Source organism: Hippoglossus hippoglossus, chromosome 21 (genome assembly GCF_009819705.1).
Source record: "Hippoglossus hippoglossus isolate fHipHip1 chromosome 21, fHipHip1.pri, whole genome shotgun sequence".
NCBI classification, from domain to species: Eukaryota; Metazoa; Chordata; class Actinopteri; order Pleuronectiformes; family Pleuronectidae; genus Hippoglossus; species Hippoglossus hippoglossus.
The window spans coordinates 7,713,195-7,736,280 of NC_047171.1; the positions used below are offsets into that span (position 1 = coordinate 7,713,195).

General features: G+C 40.3%; 1 protein-coding gene across 3 annotated transcripts in view; it reads right to left on the reverse strand.

The window, feature by feature from the left end:
- The window catches only part of thsd7ba (thrombospondin, type I, domain containing 7Ba), a 196,417-nt gene that overhangs the window by 52,891 nt on the left and 120,440 nt on the right, over positions 1–23,086 (reverse strand). For all 3 annotated transcript variants that reach the window (XR_004612496.1, XM_034574128.1, XM_034574127.1), the window contains exons 12-15: positions 18,236–18,351; positions 17,328–17,460; positions 16,068–16,171; positions 5,103–5,294 (exon numbers count right to left, since the gene is read on the reverse strand). Coding sequence is in view for 2 of the 3 variants with exons in the window: in XM_034574128.1 (XP_034430019.1) it covers positions 5,103–5,294; positions 16,068–16,171; positions 17,328–17,460; positions 18,236–18,351 (545 nt within the window). In the remaining variant the exon portion in view is untranslated. The remainder of the gene's footprint in view (positions 1–5,102; positions 5,295–16,067; positions 16,172–17,327; positions 17,461–18,235; positions 18,352–23,086) is intronic.

Sequence of the window (23,086 nt, forward strand, 5' to 3'; positions counted from 1 at the left end):
AGACTTAAGAGAAGAGGCTTTGTTGTGAGGTCACCATGACCTTTGACCACCACTAACCAGGTCATCATTGAGTCCAAATTAATGTTTGTGCCGGATAGGTGTTCCTGATATATCTACTTCACAAGAACATCAGGTCGCCAGGGCCTTGATCTTTGACCTTTAACCACCAAATTCTGATCGGTTCATCCTTGAGTCAGACTGAATGTGTCCAAGAAATTTAAAGGAATTCCCTAAAGGTGTTCTGGAGATATCGTGTTGAATGGGACGCACAGACTGACAGCCCGGAAACATGATGCTTCCTAACAGCGATGTGTGTCCACAAATGAGTATAATACAAACCCAACGCTGTCAAATCTGTGCTAAGACGTATTTGCAAATGTGGAGTGAGTCAAGGAGCTTCTGATAAAAGACGTCAAAAGATAGATGGACAATAGGTAATTGATCACCTCTCCTGTGAAATGTCACTATGAATCTTTATTTCCTCCACTTTCCTCCACAGACTGGGAAAAAAAACACGATGGCTGTTCTAAAAGCACTGTTGCTGCTGAGTCATGTTTTAATTTACATCTGAAATGCTCTGTTATTAGCTGATCATTAGATTTGCATCTTGATACTTGTCGATTGACTGGACAGGCTGAATCGATCCGTGCGCATTTCTTTCTGGTACCTCATTTTGAAAGGGTGTTTTCCGACTGTGAGACACAAAGAAGCAAGTTAACTGTCGGTTCAGTCAGTTTTACTGCGGGAGAGTGACGTGCAGCGGAAACAACTGACTGGCTGTGAAAATTGGACTTGAAACTGTTTTCAAGGACAAAATGAAAGAGACAATTGTTCCCACAATGACGAGAGAGCAGGTAAAAGTGGTCTCAAAACATTCACGCCGTGCATTGTGTGCCAATATGGTTGACACGGTTGATAACTTATCTTATTAGATTTAATGTTTCGAGTATTATTTTGCAGTATTTCGTAAGTTGCAATGTCTATAGCTCACAATACACACAAATCAGTATTCAAGGAACATTTGAGTCATAAAAGAAAGAAAAAAAGTCTCTCTATTCTAGTGCTGTCCACCTGCCCTGAAATATAATGCCTGATACTAAATCCATGCACTGTGAGATATGTGTGTAATAAATCCCACAGAAATGTGCAGTTGGTATCATGCTTTCCCCAAGTTGATGATTGATTTTTATCAATCAATCAATGAATCAATCAATCAATCTTCAGGTATATAGCATAACTAATAGAATAAAATATGACGTAAATAAAAAGATAATTCAAGATGAAAAAACAAAAGACCCTTTAAGAGCAGAGACAAAACTAAATCTTGACTTTTTAAAAGACACATAAAGTAGAGAAAACTGATCCATACACTAGAATAAAATTAAGATTAAAAATCAGGTAAAGAGAGCAAGTAAGAAAACTTCAGTATTTCTATAAACGTCCAGGCAGAATTATCACACATTAGGTTGTTAAAAGCTTCCTCTGACAAAGAAGAGAAACTGCCCAATTCTAAATGGCTCAGTAACAAAGCCGCACACTGCAGCTAAACCATGTATCTGCAGTTAAGCTCTTACAGATACACACAGACTCTGCCCTATGATCTGTGCAAGGAATAATTCACAGAACTTAACATGTCAACAACAGCACAACACTCAACATGCGGCTCGAGAGGGAAATTAGCCTTGATTCAATACTTGCCGATAAAGCAGCAGGAAAATGTTTATCCTCTCGCCGCCTGAACATTTTCCACCCGAGTCATTTCATCAGATTCAGCAGTTTTTAATGAAATGTTTATCATGTAACCACCATTAAGTCATTAGCACATCAGTGTGGAGACTCCACTCTAATTACATTTAATAAATAAAATAGAAAAGTGGCATCTTCTCTGCTGCTTTTGAGTAAACAGAGTTCACAGTTCTTGACATGGGGGCGACGTTATAACTTCAACACACAGTTTGACTGAAAATGAGATACTAATGTGTGTGTGTTGCTGAAATAAAAAAGAGGCTTATCTGTACTAAGTATTTATATCAATAAATAAATCAGTTAAAGGCTATAAATGATGTTATTTGCAGCACTTTTAAAGATGCAAAACATCTGCCAAAGATCATTTAGATTCAGTGTAGGAGACAGTCCCAGCATGCAGGATTCAACGAGGCATGCTGGTAGAGCAACATGCACTTCTATTACTGTGCTAATTATCTGAGCTGCATATACTTTGTAGCGTAATAACGCGGTCAAGTGTATCTCTCGTGCCTGCTGCACATTAGGGGATAATCGGGTCGATTTCAGGTCTGATGTAGTCCTCCCGATGGTCGCTGGGGCGTCACACAGTTAAGTCTGATCCGAACAGATTATCTGGCCGAATGATCCTGTTTGATATTTACGAATCGAAATTTGGGCGAATCGTGTGGTACGAAAGGAACAGCGAGGGAGAGTGAGCTGAACAGGAAGTGTCACCAACCGGATGTTGTGTGCCAAGGTCTTCCCTGTTAAAGCCCGAACCTCTGGAACAACTTACCCATTAAAATCAGCTTTAATTAATCATCAGACCTATACTGAGTTTTCTTTTGTGTGACTTTCTTTTATTCCCCTCTTATATGAACTGATTACCTTTCTCCTGTTTTGATTGCTGTTCTTTTAAACCCCATTCCCATCTCTGAAGTGCCTTGTGACTTTGTTAAGAATCATTGTTATGTTTTATAACTTAAAAATGGCTGCCTACGGTGTGAATAAGACTTTCGCTTCCCGTAACAGGTGGAAGGAAAAGAAAAGAAAAGAAGGACAAAGAGCAGCACAGAGTATGAGTGCCTGTTTAACGCGTCCTGTTGTTTGTGCTAAACATTACACAAACAAGCACAGCCAGCCGACGACGCCCGCAGTCCTCCTCTGTATTTGTATTTACTGTGAAGTCACATCTGATTGTTTCTGAGTCTCCATTCAGAAGTCCTTTGTCCTCTAAGTCCTCCAGTGCAGCAGGCGTAAGGAGAATGACTAGACGCAATCTGCTTTTCATTAGTACGTCCTTGCTATGGTCAGTCTCCTACATTACTTTGTGTGAATGTGGGGGGAAGATAATTGTAACAGTGAAGAAAGGAAACAGGATGCTGACTGTGGGCAGCGTGGGGCCCTGCAGCATCAGCAGAATCCGCAGTTCACAGAATCTGCATGTCTTTAGACTGTGGGAGGGAACATGTGAGGGCCGCAGCCGTCCTGTGGACTCGAGAATATTGCTGCTTTAAAGAGACACCGCTAACTTCTTCACCACTGGTACTTCAAGCTGTGACTGATAAGAACCAGTCAGGGAGCGTCTCTATTTGTGCCTCTCCATACTTTAACGCAGCTACGGAGTTTTCAAACCACAATGGGGCCAACTTTTGTTTCCCAATGTCTCTGTCACAGGGGCTTCTGAGAAATATAAAGTTAGAGGCAGAGCATTAAACCTGTTTTTGGTGTGTGTGTGTTTGTGTTTGTGTGCGTGTGTGTGTGTAGGAGAGGGGGCAGAGCGCTGAGGCGTGGCTGCTCGTTTTATGTCTTTCTCCTCTCAAGTCCTCAGTTTGTAAACACATTGCCATTATGGGTGATACGTGCATGATGTGAGGCAGGTTGTTCAATTATGACCACACAAAAATTATATATGCAGCACTCAGCGAACACCTGTCAGAATGTGCAAGATGGACAATTACAGTCCTGGTGTTGTGTATTTTCAGTCTTATTTCTGTGTCATCATTCTGCCCTGTCCACACTAATACCAATATTTAGCTTCTTCCACTGCGTTTGCGGCTCTCATCCACAAACTGTGTTTTTTAAAACTGAGACTTTAACAAAAAACTCTGGTTCCATGTGTTCCATGTGTTCAGGTAAAAGCGAGAGTTTGGGAATTTGACGTCACGGCTTACTTTGCACTGCTCGGTCTAATTACAAATTTGCAGCTACATTTAGCATCACTGCACCAAATTACCGACAATCACAGGCATCTGCCCAATATGACTGGGACCATAGTGTTCTTCTATGGTATTTAACAGACCGTGCACTTTATCGCCACCTACTGGCCCGGCATGATTGTTTGAGTCTTTGTAGATGTTTTTGTGTTCTTCTCTGGATGGAGATATTTTGCAAATCAAATGTCATGTGGACAGAGGAGAAAATTATGATTTAAAAATATCCACAGCAGCGTAGATAAGGCATAAGTAACAGGACTGTTGTTCATAACATTCACAATACTTGGCAGCGGTTCTCTGGATGAATTTATCTGTAGCATCCGTAACTTCCCCCATCCCACCGACACGCCGATTTTAGTCTGTGAGAATGTTCATTTTTCTCCACATCTATGAAATCCATGAGATATTCTCCACTACCGAGCAGTGATCTGTTAAACAGTCCTCTGGGCCTTCAGAATGACTTCAGTTTAGACACACAGAATGAAGAGTAATACATCTCTGGGTGGCTTATCTGAGCAGAGGCCTTGGTAAACTGCCAACTTCTTAACCCCGCGACAGAGTAAAACCCACCATGGGCTCGCTTTCCATCAGTGTAGCTGACAGAGAATTTTTAAGCGTTGGCATAAAAGAGCTGAAATACTGACTTATTATGACCATTACAACGCGGTGAGCGCGAGCACTCTCAGAGAAAATCCACCAGTGAGCAGAGGCTGATTTCATGTCTTGGATTCGAAGAGCATTATAGAGGGAGACAGGGTATGTTTACTACAACCCCTCTGGCACCGGATCAAATACTCAAGATGGATAGCATTCTGCCTGGTCTGCCACCACAGCATGTAATTCAGATTTTTTTGCCATCTGCACTGAAATAACTACTTAGATTACAAGCAGCAACAGACCTAATTTAGACCAAACAGAACACTACAGGGACGGCGGAGAGTTACAGTATCAGAGAGTACAGTGAGATCATTGGTTGGACTGGGCCGAGGTATGTTTTTCTCACACAGGGGTTTTTCAGCGCATGAAGAATATGCTGCTAATGCAACAATACTGAAGATTAGATCTTTTTCCAATCAATGTGCAAATGGAAAAGAGGACACTGAAGATTAAAAGCATTGCCTTGTGCAATTCTGTGTGTGCATGGAAGCGGAAGCCTTTTACCTGTGAGGGAGCGCTTGCGACTTGTGGAGGTGCCACATCCTGTGCATTCGGAGTACTTGGACCATGCAGTTAGAGTGCAGTCATCCTTGCAAGCCACCCGACACTCTCTGAACTGAGGGGGCAAGGGGCCAGCCCATCGCAGGCACTCCGTCATATTGGCAGAATCATCGCTCTCCCCGACACAACTGACTCCTGGAAACACAGAGAGGGGGGGGCAGGAATGTCATTTCATTTATACAAACAAAGCACCCATAACAAATGACACCTCACCACGTTGACTTTCAGTCAGGCATGCATCTGTATGGTGATTTAAGCTTTATATATCACTTTCATATTCGGTTGATTGTTTGGTTGAAAATGGCGCAGAGATGTTTCTACAGTCCAGTCATAGCACAAGTCAAAGTAATGAAGAATATCCCTGCGCTGCTTTAATGTTAAGATCTATCGAAATGCTAATTCAACCTTCAGGCACAAACACTTCTATCACACTTCTTAAGATAAGTGTGATTTATTGAATGGAACAAGACATTCATAATAACAGATCAACATCAAAGTGAGGTACTTTAGACAGAATGATGTATATACCAACTAATCAAAGTGCTGGTATCAGATTACAGAGGAATAGAGACGTCACAATGCAGTACTATAACTGCCATGTGTGGTTGTGTGTGTAGGAATAATTATGTAGAACGCACAGATGGGTTAACTGGTCTGATGCAGCAGTCAATTCACTGGGAGCAGACATCCAGTCACAGTGAGGCTACATTTGATAACTTTGGAAAATACCCCCGAACAAGTTTCTTTTGCAATTTTTTCCATATCTCCTACGGCGAAATTGAAACTGTCAGAGGAGTGAGGCGGCTCTTTGTCAGGAAAGGTAGATGAAGTCAAGGGGGAAAACAGAGTATAGACTGAATATAAGTTGTTCTTATATAAAAAGAAAAACTATATTAAAAAAAAAGAAAACTATGTTGTGATTTTCCCTTTCATTTTGAGGCTTATGGTGCATTTATCAGACCAAAGAGCAACAGCATCTATCTACTAATTCAACAAACGTCTGTCTGTCTGTCTGCCTGCCTGGGAATGCATCGTTCATCATCTTGACTTTTCACTTGCTATGTTTATTCTTTGTGTCAAATGCGGTGCAATTTTGGCAATAATATTCTAATGAAAATAAACAGGGAAGTAGCACTCTGTAGCAGTCAGTGGGGGTGATCTGTGTCAGTCAGACAGAGTTGAACATGTCTCGTTCCACATCCTCGGATAAACTACTGCAGCGGCCAGCTACTGGGTCAAATGATAATTAGATTATTTTGATTTCACCATTTTGGAATGAGACAAACACAGCAAAGGGGCTGATCTCCATCGTAAACATTCACACAATCACTTTGCCAATTTGTCTTCAAAGTAAAAGCACAACGTTCGTTTTATTGCTGTAATGCTTAATACCAAGCTGAATTACAAAGGTTGAATTTTGAAAAGTTGTGAACTTTGGTCTGATGTATGAAAAAATAACAGCAAGTAAAATCATTTAAACGTATATATAAACCACATACGTGAACAGTAATAAAGAAAATTCCGTTGAGTTTTATGAAAAACATTGACTATAAATTCTTCATTGCCGATAAACCAGGATGATGCAAAGTTTTCGAACTTCACTCTGCACCATAGACCATAGAAAGCTCTGCACACAACTAACGGAATAATTCTGAAGTAGCTCCGGAGGATTACCACGGACCAAGAAACAGGCAACCTTCCAAACAGGCAGGTTCAGAACAGACACGGCACTAGTTCATAAAATGTTAAAGACACAGTGCAAGTACACTATTGGCTTTTTGCGTCAAAAGACAAATGGGGTTATGCTCGACAAACAGTTGAATAGATTATTTCATTGCATAATAGAAACTTTATGCGTTGTTCAATATCCTGGTAAACAAAACCAGCTCCGCAAATAAAGACGAAGAGAATGTCTTAGGAAGATACACCAGTGTCACAGGGACTCTCATTACTATGCAAACACTTGCAGAAGGTCAAAAAAAAAATCGTATTAACTCTACAGGGCGAAGCTGTGAAAAAAATTCTATTGTTCCTATTCTTAAGATACAGACCTCGCAAAAACCCACATGTCTTCTAAGTTTCTCCCATTTCATGCCTCATGGTAACAAAGCGAACAGAGGAAAAAAGTGGTACTATTGTCTTTGCCGGATGTTAAAAGTCAGTGTGAAGAAAGTGACACGCTATAATCAACAGATCCGAAAGGGAGCGAAAGGAATAATTTCACTGTTTCCAATACTTGACGTTTCTGTCTTGCTTTGTACTGCAAGAGTAAGTCTGGTTCAGCCAGAGCTAGGAAGGAACGCACATGAATGAGGATTACAAAAATGGTTATTAAAGCAGCTGTAATTAATTAAAGACAATAAATAAAAAGTAAAATTAGAACCAAACAAAGACGTGTGAGGACACGCCGTCTCTGCAGTGTGAGGAGAAGGGAGGAGAAGAGCTTTGTCAGAGGAGACAGGAGCGGTGCTAAATCCTTTTTTTAACTCTTTATTAATAGACATTTTTCACATTTTAACTACAGTTAGCAAAAAAAAAAGAAGGAAAAATAAAGAACAAAGCACAGAAGAACAGACAAATATGACGTGTTGGGATCGACTGAAGGTTAAGGCAAGCCTGCCTAATCTAAAACAGGGTGCCACTCGTGATTCGTACAATAATGAAGAGTGATCTGTTTTATTGGCTTAATAAACATCTAAATCAATTCTTTTAAATCAGTTATTGTGCCTGATACTTATTTCTTTTAATAAAAAGCCCAAAATGAAGATAAAAGACTTTTAATTGCGAAGTCGAAATCTAACTTATTCGCTTTTAACAGTTTAAATGATAAGCAACAATTTAACATAACCCAACTCCAATAATTTAACACTAAATAACAGTTTCAGGGCCAAATACCACAAAACATTCCAGCTCCAAACATTGGTACCCAACCCTCGACAGGAGAATCTGCACAACCCTCAGATACATTGTCCTGTTGTGCACAGTGGGATGTAAGTAAAAGCGATGTTTGAGGATTCACTGATCCACAAACATGCCTTTTATCCGTTTTATTGATTTCTATTTGACTTTTAAATTTTTGCCCTCTGACAAAAACAGTTGGGTTTCTACTTGCTGAGAATGTGTAGGAGGGTCATTTGCATACAAGGGCTCTACAAAGGCAGCGCGAAAGGAGAGGATAGTTATTATTAATGCGCCTTTATGTAACAGCGATTGCGGATCACAGCGAAAACACAATATTTCATTCGGCGATGTTTAGGTTAAACACTGATGATATTATAACGGATGTTATTGGGGCCTTTTAAGGTGAATCTTATTTTTCTTTTTAACAAAGCTGTTTAAAGAAAACAACTAATAACGAACACATGCTGCAGTATTAGTCCAATTAGCAGCACAGTGGGGATAATGATATGTCCCTGCTGGCATTTAGTTCTGTCCATTTACCACGAATAGCCCTCTGTCTTTACCCAACCCACTCCACCAGTGACAACCCCATTCTGTCAGCGCTGGCGTCTTTTATTAGCCGAGCTCAGCACAGCAAGCACTGACATTCGGGTTTTTAACTCGCAGCCAGCCAATTTTTTAACATAATTATTCCAGCCCGTGGTTGCCCGTGTCTATTTGTGTGGCCTTTCACATCATCTCCTCTCACAAAGCGGTAACAACTTTTGTCACGGTGTCTCAGCGACTGACAGGGATCATCCTTAATTATACAGCTGCTCGGAAAGGTGAACATCTTGGAGGCTGAGAGGACACACTTTGAAGAGGCCTGTCACACACAGGTTTAAAAAAAATAAAATTCTCTTTCACCGGTAAGAACTCTTAGATAAAAAGACGTTTTTTTTAAATTTCGTAATCGAGTTTCCTTTCAATTGTGATAAATCCAGCTCAGAACATTTTCTATTATTACCCTTAAAACTATCCAGATGAATCCCCCCTCCCACCATAAATAATATCCCTGCTAATTGACTCATATTAGGATTATATTCCTCTATGTGATGCCCTATGAAGAGTAATGAAGATCGGCCTCATCGTGGCCATTAAGTCACATTTTTTCATCAAAAAAGATAATCAGCGTGACACATTTTCTATTGAAGAATTTCTCAGTACAGTTCCAGTGCTACTCAGGGACGGATACAACACACCCAGATGGTTAGGAGACACAAGTAGAGCGAGTAAAGACACAATGTTCTGCAGTTAGGCTGAAATCCATTAGCTCAAGTTATCGGCTACAACTTCACACATTTTCCAGAGGCGCTGCACACAGAGACATTTCCCTTATGGCAAGGTTAGAGATTCATCTTCTAAAATCCATCCATTCAAATAGCAGTGGTGGAGGAACGTACTCAAACATGTTACTGAAGTAAAAGTACAAATAAATAGACCATTATTATAGAATATAGGACAAGATGGTGAATATCCCTTGCAAGTTTCAAGGTCATCCACTTTAGTTAAGTTGCCAACAGCCAGCAGATGTTAGGGATCACCGGCAGATTGTCACTCGTGTACTTTAGTGTCATCGGGCGTTAATCAATAGACACCTTCTGCCACGGCAGGCCCACCACAGGCTGATCAGACCTGGGTGTGTGTCCCCAACATCTTGGGGCCCAGTTGGAGACTTTCCTCCTGATCCTAATGTGTTCTGCAGACTGTGAAGTTTCTTTTAAAACCAAAAAGTTTACAAGTAAAAGTAAGTATTTGCTTTTAAATATACTTAAAGTAGTAAAAGTAAAAGTATTTGCCAGTGTAGCCTATTCCCTAAGACCACTGTCAACTACATCTTTAACTGTGTCAACTGTATATTCTGTTTAATACAATAATAATACAGACTCTGTAATAAAAAACACTGCAGATGATGCTGCTGAAAATTCATTCATTCATATTGATTATTAACTGAATCTCTTCTGCATTCATTTCTGATGTTTCCTCTTCACCAGGGATGCTGCTGCGGGAGGCGGGGTCAGTGGACCCATTCCCCTCTAATTACTTTTAAACGTAAAAACCCCCCACAATTTCAGCATGTTACAATAATGTGCATTAAGTAGAAAGTACAGATATTTGCTGATATAGTGGAGTACAAGAAGTACCTGTAAATTAATCTACATAAAAAAAAATACTTAAATACAGTATCTATGTGAATGTATTTTGTTACTAATGTTAATCTAACATTGCGTGTCTGTGGACTGTGGGAGGAAGCTGGCGAACCCAGAGGAAACCTACGCAGGCTCAGGGAGATCATGCACACCTGGCACAGAAGGGCCCGGGTCGGCCCGGCAGGTTCAAACCTACGACCTTCTGGCTGTGAGGTGTCAGAGAGAACCACTGCTCCACCACGCTCTTCTCAAAAACCTCTCCCGTTCAACGCCTCCCATCTGTGAACCCCCGGCATGTCAGGTCAGCATATGTAATCATAATCTACACCTCATTCTACACTTGGTCAGACATTGTTATTCAGTCAACATGCAGCCTTTTGATGGACACACACACTGAGATGGGAGGTAGCATTTACTCAAGCCACGGGCATATTGGCTTTGTGAAGCACAGACCTATTCGCCTGCTTGTTTCCAAACCTCGCCACTGATTCTTTACCTCATACACTTCAGGCCTGAGCCTTGGGGTTGCAATCAAGTATCCAGCAAACTGACAAGTTTTGAGTGGGCTGGAAAATCTCCGGTGGCTACTTGAACTTTTCTGTAACAGCTATTTGAATGTTTCATCATCACTTGCTATACACCCCGTTTCCCAGAGTTACACAATATTTCTAGAAAAACTTCAAATTTCCACCCAGACACTCGTGTAATTCTCCCAGAAGGGGCAACTTGGCAACTGACATGCTGCTCGCCTCGAGGAAAATAAAAGAAAACTGAACAATGGTTGTGTGCCGCTCAGTTAGTATTAGTACAGTGCAGCGCAAATGCCACTGATCACACTGAAGACAAAACAGTATATTCTTGTGTTTAGGGTGAAACAATACATCCTCATAAAGCTGCAAACCCCCATTTCCAAAACACATACAAGACATACTGCCATTCAGATCTCTGTACGCATGAAACAAAATCAGTGGACCCACGTAAATGGGGAACAGATCCACATGTGCATCAAGAGGCAGACACGGAGGCGAAGCCAGGTGAGCTGGAAGTGCCACGGTGATGGAGCTCCTGCTAACTTGTGAAATCGGGCTGCCTGAGGTGTGACACGGAGCTGCTGCTTATTACCACAGCAAATGTCAGAGCAGTCAGACGGGAAAACACTTCGACTGGATGTTTGTGGCCACGAGACGGAGACGTGATCACGGCGTCAAAGCACAGCGGCAGGACGCCGTCACCGTGTTCACGCTCTCTGCGCCTTCGTGTTGACGGTTTACATGGTCGGATAAGGATATTAATAAACTGTACAGAGTCCCAATACAATATTATTTATGAATTTTAAGTGCAATTTTCATCATCGTACATTTTTTATTGCTATCATTTGTATTTTAAAAGATTATGACAATTACCTATGACTTATAAATGACATAGCTGATTACTCTGAATTAATTAATTAATAATTTACACATATGCTGTAGGTTGGTTAATAATTATTTTAGTAAATCGAATGGTTTATTAATGAATCGCAACAGGTTTGTGATGAGTGACTGAATAAAAAAAAACATCACACGTTCTTGCCTTGCAGCCTGATGGGTTGACACTTGTGTTGGTCTGTCTAATTATTCAGTAAATACACAGTAGGCTAATGATGCAAGTTTGTTTGCACAGTGAGACTCGATGTTTATTTCACACTGCACTTTACTGCTGTTGCACTTAAGTGCCTCTACTGCTGCTAACAGGTTTAATTTAAAGCTGTATGTAATTGTGGTACGTTTCTGCAGGGCGTCACTTTTCCTGAGCAAAGAGTGTTCGTGGCCTGATGGGAACTGTGCAGTAATTCATAACTTAAAAATATCTGCTTAAACTTTATGTGTTTAAGTGTAAAATATGTGGAAAAGCACCATAATCACCAACTTTCTTAGCCAAGGCTGGACCGGGCAGCTGGCAGACAGGGAGCTCTCCCGGTGGGCCGACGTGCCTGTTTTGTTTGTTTTTTAACCTTGACCAGTCCACAATATAGGGAGATTGGCACTTTGGAATTTTCTTAATTGACACTGGGCTTGACTGAATCGCATCTTTAAAACCCTCCACATTTGGCCTCAATGCCGTCATTACACAATCAGCAAAAAGTGCCAAGATGAGTAAGACGAAACACAGGGGGAGCTGCAGAGAAACTACAAGCCAAAAGTGGCAAGTAGCTGCTGCCAGAACAATGAGCAAAACTTTATATAGTTATGTTTTTCTGCAGGACCCTCCTCGGCACCCACGAGGAGAGGGACAGGGACAGGGAGGAGGATGAGTACGGAGGAAGAGTAGGAGTTGCAGAAGGAAGAGGCTAACGATGGGCTCACTGCCTGGATCAACAGTGAGTGAAAAGAGCTGCTGTGTTCTTACATAACAATACATTTCATTAACAATTATTTTACTGTAATCTTTACCTCTGCCACGGAAGTCATTTTCCCTTTGATCTGTTTGTTCGTTTGTGAGCATTTTGGTTTCGGGTCAGGATCAAAGGAGCAGATCCAGGACTTTTGTATTGTTTTAACATTGTGAGAATTATGTGTGAAATATTTGGGGAATTGATATCTGTAAGTGTGGGAAATCTGGTGTAGCTGGATTGAATTTAGGTGTGCACTATACTGTGTAATACTAGTTTTTGTAATGTAAAACTTAAAATGTACATCATAAACTTTATGATTTATAATGTTCTTCAAGTTTTGCTCTACTTCAGTAACGCAAGCTTTCTACTTTTACGAATGCAGGTTCAGTTCGTTAGTTATAGGTCAACGTTGCCATGTGGGGACGTCACAGTGGATAACACACCACACACACAGAGATAATTAGTCAACATTTGCTGGCAGCTCATGTGAAAGCTATAGTTCTCTTATATTTCTATGGTGAAAAATACGTTGTCTTATTGGAAGAATGTCAATATTTTGTTAACCCCAATTCATTAACAGTGAGTCTGCTGGCAGCGTATGACTTGTTCATTAAATTATGAGGCAGCATAGGGTGAGCACTGCTCATTATGGGCCCGTGGGAGCTCGAGCAGTTGTTGTGTGGGTGTCGATGGATAAAATAAGTATAAGACATTCATGCATAAGTGTATGAGTTTGTCTATTAAACATTGTCTGTTTCTAGGACCTAAATGTTTGGTTGATCCAGCTTTTTTCATCAGGGAATCCAATAACTCTGGACCTGATTACTGCCAACATGCATACAGTAAGAACGTGATGTGGAATTTGCAATGCTGTAAAAAACGTTTACAACATGTTCTCATACATGGCATTAAAATTATTCAAGGTAGCACTTTTCACTTTAAGTTTACACTATAAACAATATTAACGAAAATGCAGAAATCAGGCAACAGACGGAATATTTAGAATATATATATATATATATATATATATATATATAATATTTTGCTTTTTCATGTTTCCTATCAAAAAATCAATAGAGTCAAAATAAAAAACAACAACACAATCTGTCCCTGTACACTGACTGAAGCCGTTAGTGAACACTGGGAAATAACACAACGTTGAATATCGTGACAGTAACTGAACTGAATGATACTGGAGTCTAAATTTCAATTATCTTAAAGACTATCTTAAAATGGAAAATACAATTTGAGTAAAGCCTCATATTTCATTATATTTAAATGTACTGTATGCTTAAACTATTGCATGTAATTACTTACATGTAAACTGTGTGTTTTCTATATAAAAGTAGTGACATACAGATAATTTAAGAAACTAAAGCTCTATCTTTGTACAGACTTTGAATTGATATCTGAATTAGATGGGTTTGCACTTACAGATGTCTGTTGTATATACAGGCCTCTGGCAGGGACATGCAGAATCTTTAAATGACATTGAATAGAATAATTGGGCAACCTATGGTTTAACTTCCTGTCATTATTCTCTGATTCTGCCCTTATTCAATGTCTTCATGTTACTATCATGGCCCCATCCTCAATCACTCTGCCCTACTTCTGCCCCAACTTGACATTTATTTGTCCTTTTCATTGGGTTGGTTCAGCTAATCCACCAGACTCTGAAAAAAGTCTCAGTAGTTTAAACTCTATATTTAAATAGTTTGTTTCTGCCGACTGCCAATTCCAAACCCTCACTTGAGTTTTTGAAATGTCACAGGTATTTAACTTAATCATTTTCTAATCATATTCCAATCGGCAGCTCTAAAAGGTCATTGAGGCTTACTCTTAACCTGGGAACACTACAGACACCTCTCACCGAAAAGTCAGAGAAATTCAATTGAGAAATGTCAGCCGCAATTATGCAGCCAACTAAACGCGGGCAACAGTGACGGCAGCAGAATGCTACCGAAAGTTTCTCGAGGCAGTACAGTAAACTTCACTATAGAATCGCACCAGTGGCTGGAACAGCCAGTTTCTGGGATTTATTGAGACATTTGCTCTCCTCTAAACGAGTCTGAAATGATCCAATTAACACTTTGGCTTTTTAACGACTTGGGCCAGTGGCAGTCGTTCTCACAACTGCACTCAGAGACAAACTCGCAGTGGTTCTTAACAAAGGACGCTGCATGGGGATTTTCACAGCTCGGAAACACATTCGTACATTCACGTTCACACATGGCTAACAGAGACACGTTTTTTCCATTTAGCAGGAGTCATGCCACTCACACGGATTCACGCGCAATTTTACAGTTTGATTTGAACGTGTCAAAAATAAATGGCGCCACATTTAATGGTCGACAGTCAAACATTTGCAAATGGAAACAGAGCTGCCACAAAGTTTAATATTCATCTGTGTGCAAATATATATATATATACAGCTCTACAAAAAATCCAGAGACCACTGCAGGATTATCTGTTTCTCTGGTTTTACTAGAAAACTGATAATCATACTGTAGGTAACTATTAAAATAAATTTAACATTTGTCTTCTGTTTAAACTCCTGACAACTTGTTCTCCCAAATTCCAGACTCAACAGACACTGAAATTAGGTGTCTGTCATACAAATCTGGAGCGGACAATTTTTTCTGGATTTATGCATATTAGAAGTTAGGAAACAAAAGAGACTAGATGCAGCATTTAAAACATACAAATGTGATTCACAAATGAAACATTATTTTCACAATATACTTCAGCAAAAAGTTCACACTAACGTAACAACACTATAGCATCATTTTAAAATCTCTTTGGTTTTCACGAGGACATGGACTGCATTTTTATTCTGGATGTGGCATTGGTCTGTTTTGTGTTTCATTATTAATGGCATGTGTTCTGTTTGTGTGAGAATTTTCAGTGTTAATTTTGTGCACCATAAATCTCAGAACTCGCACAATGTCAAACTTTATGATCCAAGAATCTCGAGCACGTGTTCCATCATTCCATCAAAAATCTGGACGGGAAGGGCACTGCAGCCAAACAGGTTGTTTATGAATGGTTTTATACACTTTATCGTGCGAGCTAGGTGAGATGAAATGATTAAAGTGATTATAAAAAACTGCCTGAACGCGGCTGGTTATTTATTTTCAAGCTGCTGCCAACGTGTGCTTACGGCCATCTGCCTTGCTGCACCCATTAATAAGAAAGCGGTGCTGCGGTGAGATCATTGAGACAACAAACAGAAAGGCTCGACTCATTACACCCTGAGAACAAATCGCCACCTTCTTTTGTTTCCATCACCTGCTTGTTAAAGGAGCAGTTCTGAAAGGACTATTAGGTTCCTTATATCAGGAAAGTAAAGAGATGGAAAAGCAAAGCTTAAATTGTGATATAGCAGCAGCAGCAGCAGCAGCTGCTGACGTGGGGAGACTGTAATAAGTCAGGGAGAACACTTGCCTCTTGTTTCTAGACCATTTCCACAGGCTTCTCCTGGTCCACCTAATCCACGCTGAACTGATTCTGGAACCAGAGTGCAGCTGTGCCACTTGTGCGTCCTCCACCTACACAGACACACAAACACAGAGAGACTTTAGTTTTCATTAACACAGCAGGCAACATTTATCTAAAGGCTTTTTTAGGTAATTGGTGATATGGATGATATGCAGCCAACATGTCACCTCTACAATGGCAGCAATCCCAACTTGTTGAAATTAAAATGGAAGGAAAATGGTAAGTTTGTGCTGTTTGTGTCAAATTGGCAACAGGGATGACGTAAGTAAAAACTACTGAAATAAAAGCAGATACCGATACTGGTCTTTGAAAGGTTCATATCAGTCAGTCTCCAAAAATAAATACAATAAACAATACATAAACATATCCTGTGATTCCGTTACACAACCGTCTTCAGCTGATTTATACTGTTAAATGGTATTGTTATTAAGAAATATTGGAATATATGTTGTTATATGTTGCTTGACTTAAAAAGGTAGAAAGAGACTGAGGCTCTATTGTTTTTTGACTCAGATTCAGAAAACTTCCCAAAAGGGCAAATCCCTTTGCAGTTGATCTGATTCATGTAAAAAGAATGAATAGAATTTTAAAAAACAATACATAAACAGAAACTATTGTTTTTTGTGTTTGTTCTGCAAAGTATCATCCATAAAGACTGCCTTAAGGCCCTTTCAGAGTTTCCTGTTTTGTTGTTGTTTTGTTGACACTTACTTAAAACAAGCTACCTGACTGTTAAAACACTTAACGTGCCTAGTTGACTTGAAATGTGTTGTAAAAAGTGTCATGTGAACTTGCCTCATATGATTCAAGGAACTCTGACACACACTAGAGTGTAAATATACCAAACTTAGGCAAAATGAGCCATAACCATGTGTTGTGCTTGCACTTTGCTCCGTGCAGCGAAAAATACTTTAACAGAGAGCATCTACTTGGCTTATTTTAGAGCAATGTTTTTTGTCTATATCAAATTTACTATAACAGTTTCTTGAGGCTTTCACCACCAAACTTAACAAACTAAATAAAATGCTGCCACATGTAACACCAGTTAAATCACTGAGCAGAATGAAAGTACTGTGTCAATTGCCTTGGTGTGTAATATTTACGCCATCACAAAAGCACATGCATATGTTCAGTGAGTGAATAAATGGATGATAGCTTGTCCTTGGTGAAGAAAGGGAATGGCCGAGTTATAAATGGTGCTATTACCTGAACACTGGACAAACTGGAAGTGATTCACACTCTCTCTCTTCATACAGGGTGTCGGGACACTCTTGACCTCCATCAGCAGACCTCTGAATGATGGTCCTGTATCGAGACTGCGTGGCGGCGGTTGCATTTTCTGTCGAACGTGAAACACAATCTTCACAATAGGCTGCGTTCGGCGGCAGATCACTTGCACAAGTTGAAGTTAAATGATTTTTTTCCCCCGAACGAAGAGAATGTAAGATGATGCTGAGGCAAACGTCTGCGACAACAAAACAAAGGCAGACACAATGACAACCGGTGGAGTCTAATATCTGGAAGAGACGACTGGAAAAACAAGTCGCCGTGTCAACGGTGATCTGATCCTGATTAATGTGCCCTTGTGGCTGTGATGTCCTCCACTTCGCCGCAGTCTGTTTTTGGACACACCAGCCTGCAATAGCTTCATTTGGCTGCAGCTCCAAGGCCCATTACACAACACTAATTACTAAACATTGAAAATGGTGCAATTAAGAAAGTGATTACATCATCAGCGGGCCCAACGGACTACAGAATATTTACAGAGACAAGATGCCTGCTCCAATCTTTTCCAGACAATTACGTACTTTCTGATTTCCACGATATTTAGTGGACGCACATTGAAGCCCATTAAATATCCATTTTCCTCTTGATGTGTCAGCTTAATGTAACGGCCAGTTGAAGCCCTCACTTGAGTGCAATTGTTGAGACACGAGGGGGACAACACATTAGTATTTCAATATTTAGATTAGCTATCACTGTAAGTTTTGGATCAATCTGACATTTAGTTTCTCAATTTAGTTTTTAACTCACATATCCTAACTCTATTTGCAGGGACCTTTTACACAAACGTTGCTAGAACAAAGTTCATAGGAACTCGTGTAAGGATCTACCTGGCACACAGGTTGAAGGGCAGGCCGTCCATTCACTGAAGGGCGTCACAATGCAGTCCTTCTTGCAGGGGAGCAAACAGGGTCGCACGGTGTCGGGACGAGAAGAATCCGAGCACCTAAACGTACAAACAGACAAACAAGTGGATTTAAAACTCTCCTTATCCCCCCCGAGGCGATAAATGATAAACATCCTGAGTGTCGTTGGTAACAGGACAGTGTAGTGAAACAACTGCCCTGTCCTTGACATCACACGTCTCTCCACAGAAAACATGATTGATTACCCCCCCCTTTATGCCCAACCAAAAGGTGGACAAATGTAAAAATTTACAGTCCTCTCACACATTCAGCTGCTTCCAAGGGTACAAATTGCTCCATGAAAAGAAAAATTCTCCCACTACGCCAGCGTGCACTAACTGCTCATGTTTTATGGCTCGTAATACATTGTCAGTTTTAAAACCGGTCTTAAAGCTGCACCACATCGATATTTCTTTATATTAACAATACGTCAAGTGACAAGTGTGAAAAGTGGAGCTCGTGGTGACAAAACCCACAGAGATCATCACCTGACTCTGCAGCTCTGCCTCAACGACCGGGTGTCTGTGTTTATTTACATGTACAGTACAGATACAGTCGTCTTTCTTTATTCTATCAAGGGGAGCGAGCTTTCAGCGAGAGAGAAAAAAATCAATCAATCAATCCACAGAACGGCCGCTAATTAAACCCGAGAAAAGTGAGAATACGTAAGCTCTTTACTGATTAATCATTCCTGCCACGCCAAGGACGCGCCATTAGCAGGTTTTAAGGACAACTTCCTTTTTCTAAAAATAGAAAATAATCATGCACTTCTTCCCTATTTATGCTACACATCTTGGGTAACTTTTCTGTAACAGGCCCTTAGGCTGCAATGTGTTCTGTTTGACGTGCAACCTTGAAGTGGAGTGGATTAATGCAGCTTTGTGAAATCAAATAAGTCATGAGCTTTGATGTCTTCATCAACCAGGAGCCAACTTACCCCAAACACACACACACACACACACACACACACACACACACACACACACACACACACACACACACACACACACACACACACACACACACACACACACACACACACACACACACACACACACACACACACACACACAAAAATTGCAATATCTTTTCAGGGTGAGTGACATCCCGACAACCAAATCCAGGTCTCACTGGAGCCCCAGCGTGGTGCCCCATCTTACCAACTACAGAAAGCCAGGACGCAGAGGAATGAGATCAAAGTACGCCGAAGCACAAGGAGGCAGGATACATAAAACTCATCCTTCCCAGCCTTTTCCCTCCTCTTCTCTCCTCTTCGCAGTGATGTATGCCAGAGGGCATGGCAACGCTACGCAGCAGCTCGGGGAATATGGTACTCAGACTTACAGTCAGGGCCACGCTGATCAACTCTGACATGGCTGGTAACATAAAACATCTCCTTCTCGCACATTGTTTATTATTGCTTCAAAGATGGAATCAAATACCCTATTACTCCCTACTCAATGTAATTAATATTTAATCCTAAATAATAATGTCACAAGTTTTTTTTTTGTGTGTTCTTGGAGCCCAGCATTCACTGGCATGCGTTACCTGCTCAGACATTAATAACAACAACAACAAACAACAAACATAGCGTAACGTACAAAGTTGAACATGTCTTCTTCCACATCCTCGGATAAGTAACAGGAACTGGTGGCCAACAGGTCAAAATTAAACAAACTCAGTTTCTTTTGAATGAATGAAAACAATTAACTATTAAATCTTCATTGTCAATAAACCAGGTAGGATGAACACAACAAAACTGTTTGAGGAGGATTCACTATAGGAATAATTCTGATAAACAATTCTTTGAACAGGCAGGTTAAGAGCAGACACTACGAAATATTAAAGGTCAAACTTATTACAACTGCTTTTGTTTGTAAATTATTATTTTATATTTAATATGTTACAGGGTAAATTAAGGAGAGTTAAAAATCAATCTAATGTTCAGTGGAAAGCTTTGTAGTAATGCCACGAAAAGAGCCACTAACCTTTTATTGAGCCACTGCTCACTGTGGAGATTAGTGCTAAGCATGAAAAGCTTCGATGTTTGCTGAATGAAGTGGCTTTTCTCAAAAAGCTAAACATCAATCGTATTCAGGGAGCATCTGGTCCTCAGGCAGGAACAATGTCTATTTATATTACCCCTGCATTTCAAAGATAAACAGGAGTTGATGTGGTGGAAATAAAGACATCAAAACTAACCTGCATGGATGTTGGGCATATAATTGGCCCCTCTGTGTAAACTGTGGCCCATTCATTGCCCCTGATTTAGAAAAATCACCTGTTTATTCAAAGTTAAGTGAAGCTCGACTAAATGCCCAGAAATGGAGAATCAGCTGTCATTGCTGTTGTCGTGATCGACAACTTCCTTTTCGTTGATGAGTCCAAGCAGCTGCTGCTACAGAGCGCTGCTCAGGCGTTTACTTAAAGGTTCAGTGTGTAGAATTTAGTGACATCTAGTGGTGAAGTTGCATGTTGCAGCTAAATACCCCTCAATTCACCCTCCCCTTCCAAACATGAAAGAGAACCTGTGGTAGCCTTCAGTTGTCATAAAAACTCAAAGGTGTTTAGTTGTAGAGAAGACCCGCTTCTAACGTACATATAAAGTATTTAAATTTAAAGGGCCCATTCTGGGGTAAAGAAAACAACTATTCATACAATTTAGATAAAACACACTAGTGAAAACATCACTAGGATTATTTTATATTAAATTGCTGCCAATAGATCCCTTTCACTTAAATCTTACACACTGGACCTTTAAAGTTCATTGATATTGTATTGATTGTGTCCAAACTGCACCAAATCTCACAATGCACTTCCTTGGGCCCTAAACAATACGCCTTCCAAGAGAGAAGCTGATAAGATGAAGGGTTCTTGAGATATTTGAGTCACATACAGACGTAGAATCCTGGAATTAGCAGATAATAGATAAATTATGCCAGGTCTGTATTGCTCTGTATGGACACAGTCAGATCCTGATGATGTCCCACGCACATAGATGCCCATAAACACCCAAACTCACCTGATACCGACGGTCAAAATCAACTATGATGAACCACAACATTGCCTGTGTGTTCGGTGCTGTTCCCATTAAATTAACACCGCGACGAATTGATTTAATCCAAGACACACACTGTGCAGGTGAGATCTGTCGGCAGCGGCAGAAATGACAGTTTTCATTAAAGCCTCTGTGGCGGAAGATAGAGCGGGCGGAAGACAAAAGCCTCTCCATAATCCACTTTATGGCCCTGTCAATATTATATTGAGCTAAAGAAGGGCAAACTTTGTGAATTATTTATAAATCTATCTTCCTGTGGCGGGCCATAACATCATTACAGTGACAGCACAAAAGCCCTTAGCAGTGTTTAATATTGTATCGCTGAAAAAGGAGTAGATAATGGTGGAGCATAAGCAAAATGAATCTTAGGTTCACACACATATGCACATATGCACGCACACGCACACACACACACACACACACACACACACACACACACACACACACACACCCTAAACACAGCCAGAAAGCACAAAAGAAGAGTAGAAGGCTCCTGGGATGTAATTTCACAGTGCATCAAGTCATCTGGGTCATTTGTCAGTAAGTAAAAGCAGATTCTCCATATCTTCAAGTAAGACACTTTTGGAAAATGGAGATTGCGCTCTTAAATGAATTTTGTGTCAGAGGAATGTGTTCCCCTCTCAACTCCTCCCCCAGATTTTTGCAAAGCTCTTTTATGCCTCAGCCGTGATTTACCATTCGCTTCTTTCGGGACTCGTTTTTCTGATATGTAAAACCAAGCAAAGCAGCCGTGTCAGATAGGGATAAGGAGACGGAGCTATTCTGTCAGTGGAATTTTCATATTGGGGGAAGAATTACAATAGACATCTTCGTCGGTGAATTTGACACATTGAGACAATTACTTAGAATGGAAAAAATATTGTGTTGAGGTGAAACAACACATTTAAATTGTTTCTGTCCTAGTGTATATGTATACAGTCTATGGTGCAGAGTGAAATTTTGGGTTCATCCCACCTGGTTTATCTGCAGTGAAGATTTTATGAATATTTTTCATGAAATTAAATGAAATTAATTTGCTTCATTACTGTTCTTGTGTGTGGTTTAGATATATATGTTTTAATGATTTACTGAGCTTTGTTAATTTTTTCATACATTGCATGTCGGCTTTTTCAGAGATCTGTTAAGTAATCAACACGATCTCCAGACCCAAGTTCTCAACTTTTCAAAATAAAAGCTCTGTAATTCAGTTAAATACAAAGCATTGCAGCAACAACACAACATAAAAATTGTTAAAGAGTATATTATTCTATGAATGTCACGGCCATGATGGAGATCAGCATCTGCCAATGTCTGTGTCAGTCTGATGATGGTGAAATAAAAACACAAATGATCAAAATGATGTGGCGGTGATTTTGACTCGCGGTTTGACCCAGTTGCCGACCACTGCTGTAGTTTATCACACTGCCCCGCCCCCACTGACTAAAACAGAGCCCTGGTCACCTGTTTATTCAAATTTTATTAATATTGAACATATCACATGTCCAAATCGCACCAAACTCGGCGCTGCACTTCTCTGGGCCATTACCAATCCACATGCCAAACGTGGAGCTGATAAAATGAACAGTTTGCGAGATACACGATCTACAAACAGACAGACGTTGGTGGAATTAGTGGATACGTGAGCGAGAGCACAGAGGTTAAAATCATGAGAAAACAAACACGCCGTGTGCATTTCCTCTGGAGAATTTAGAAAGACC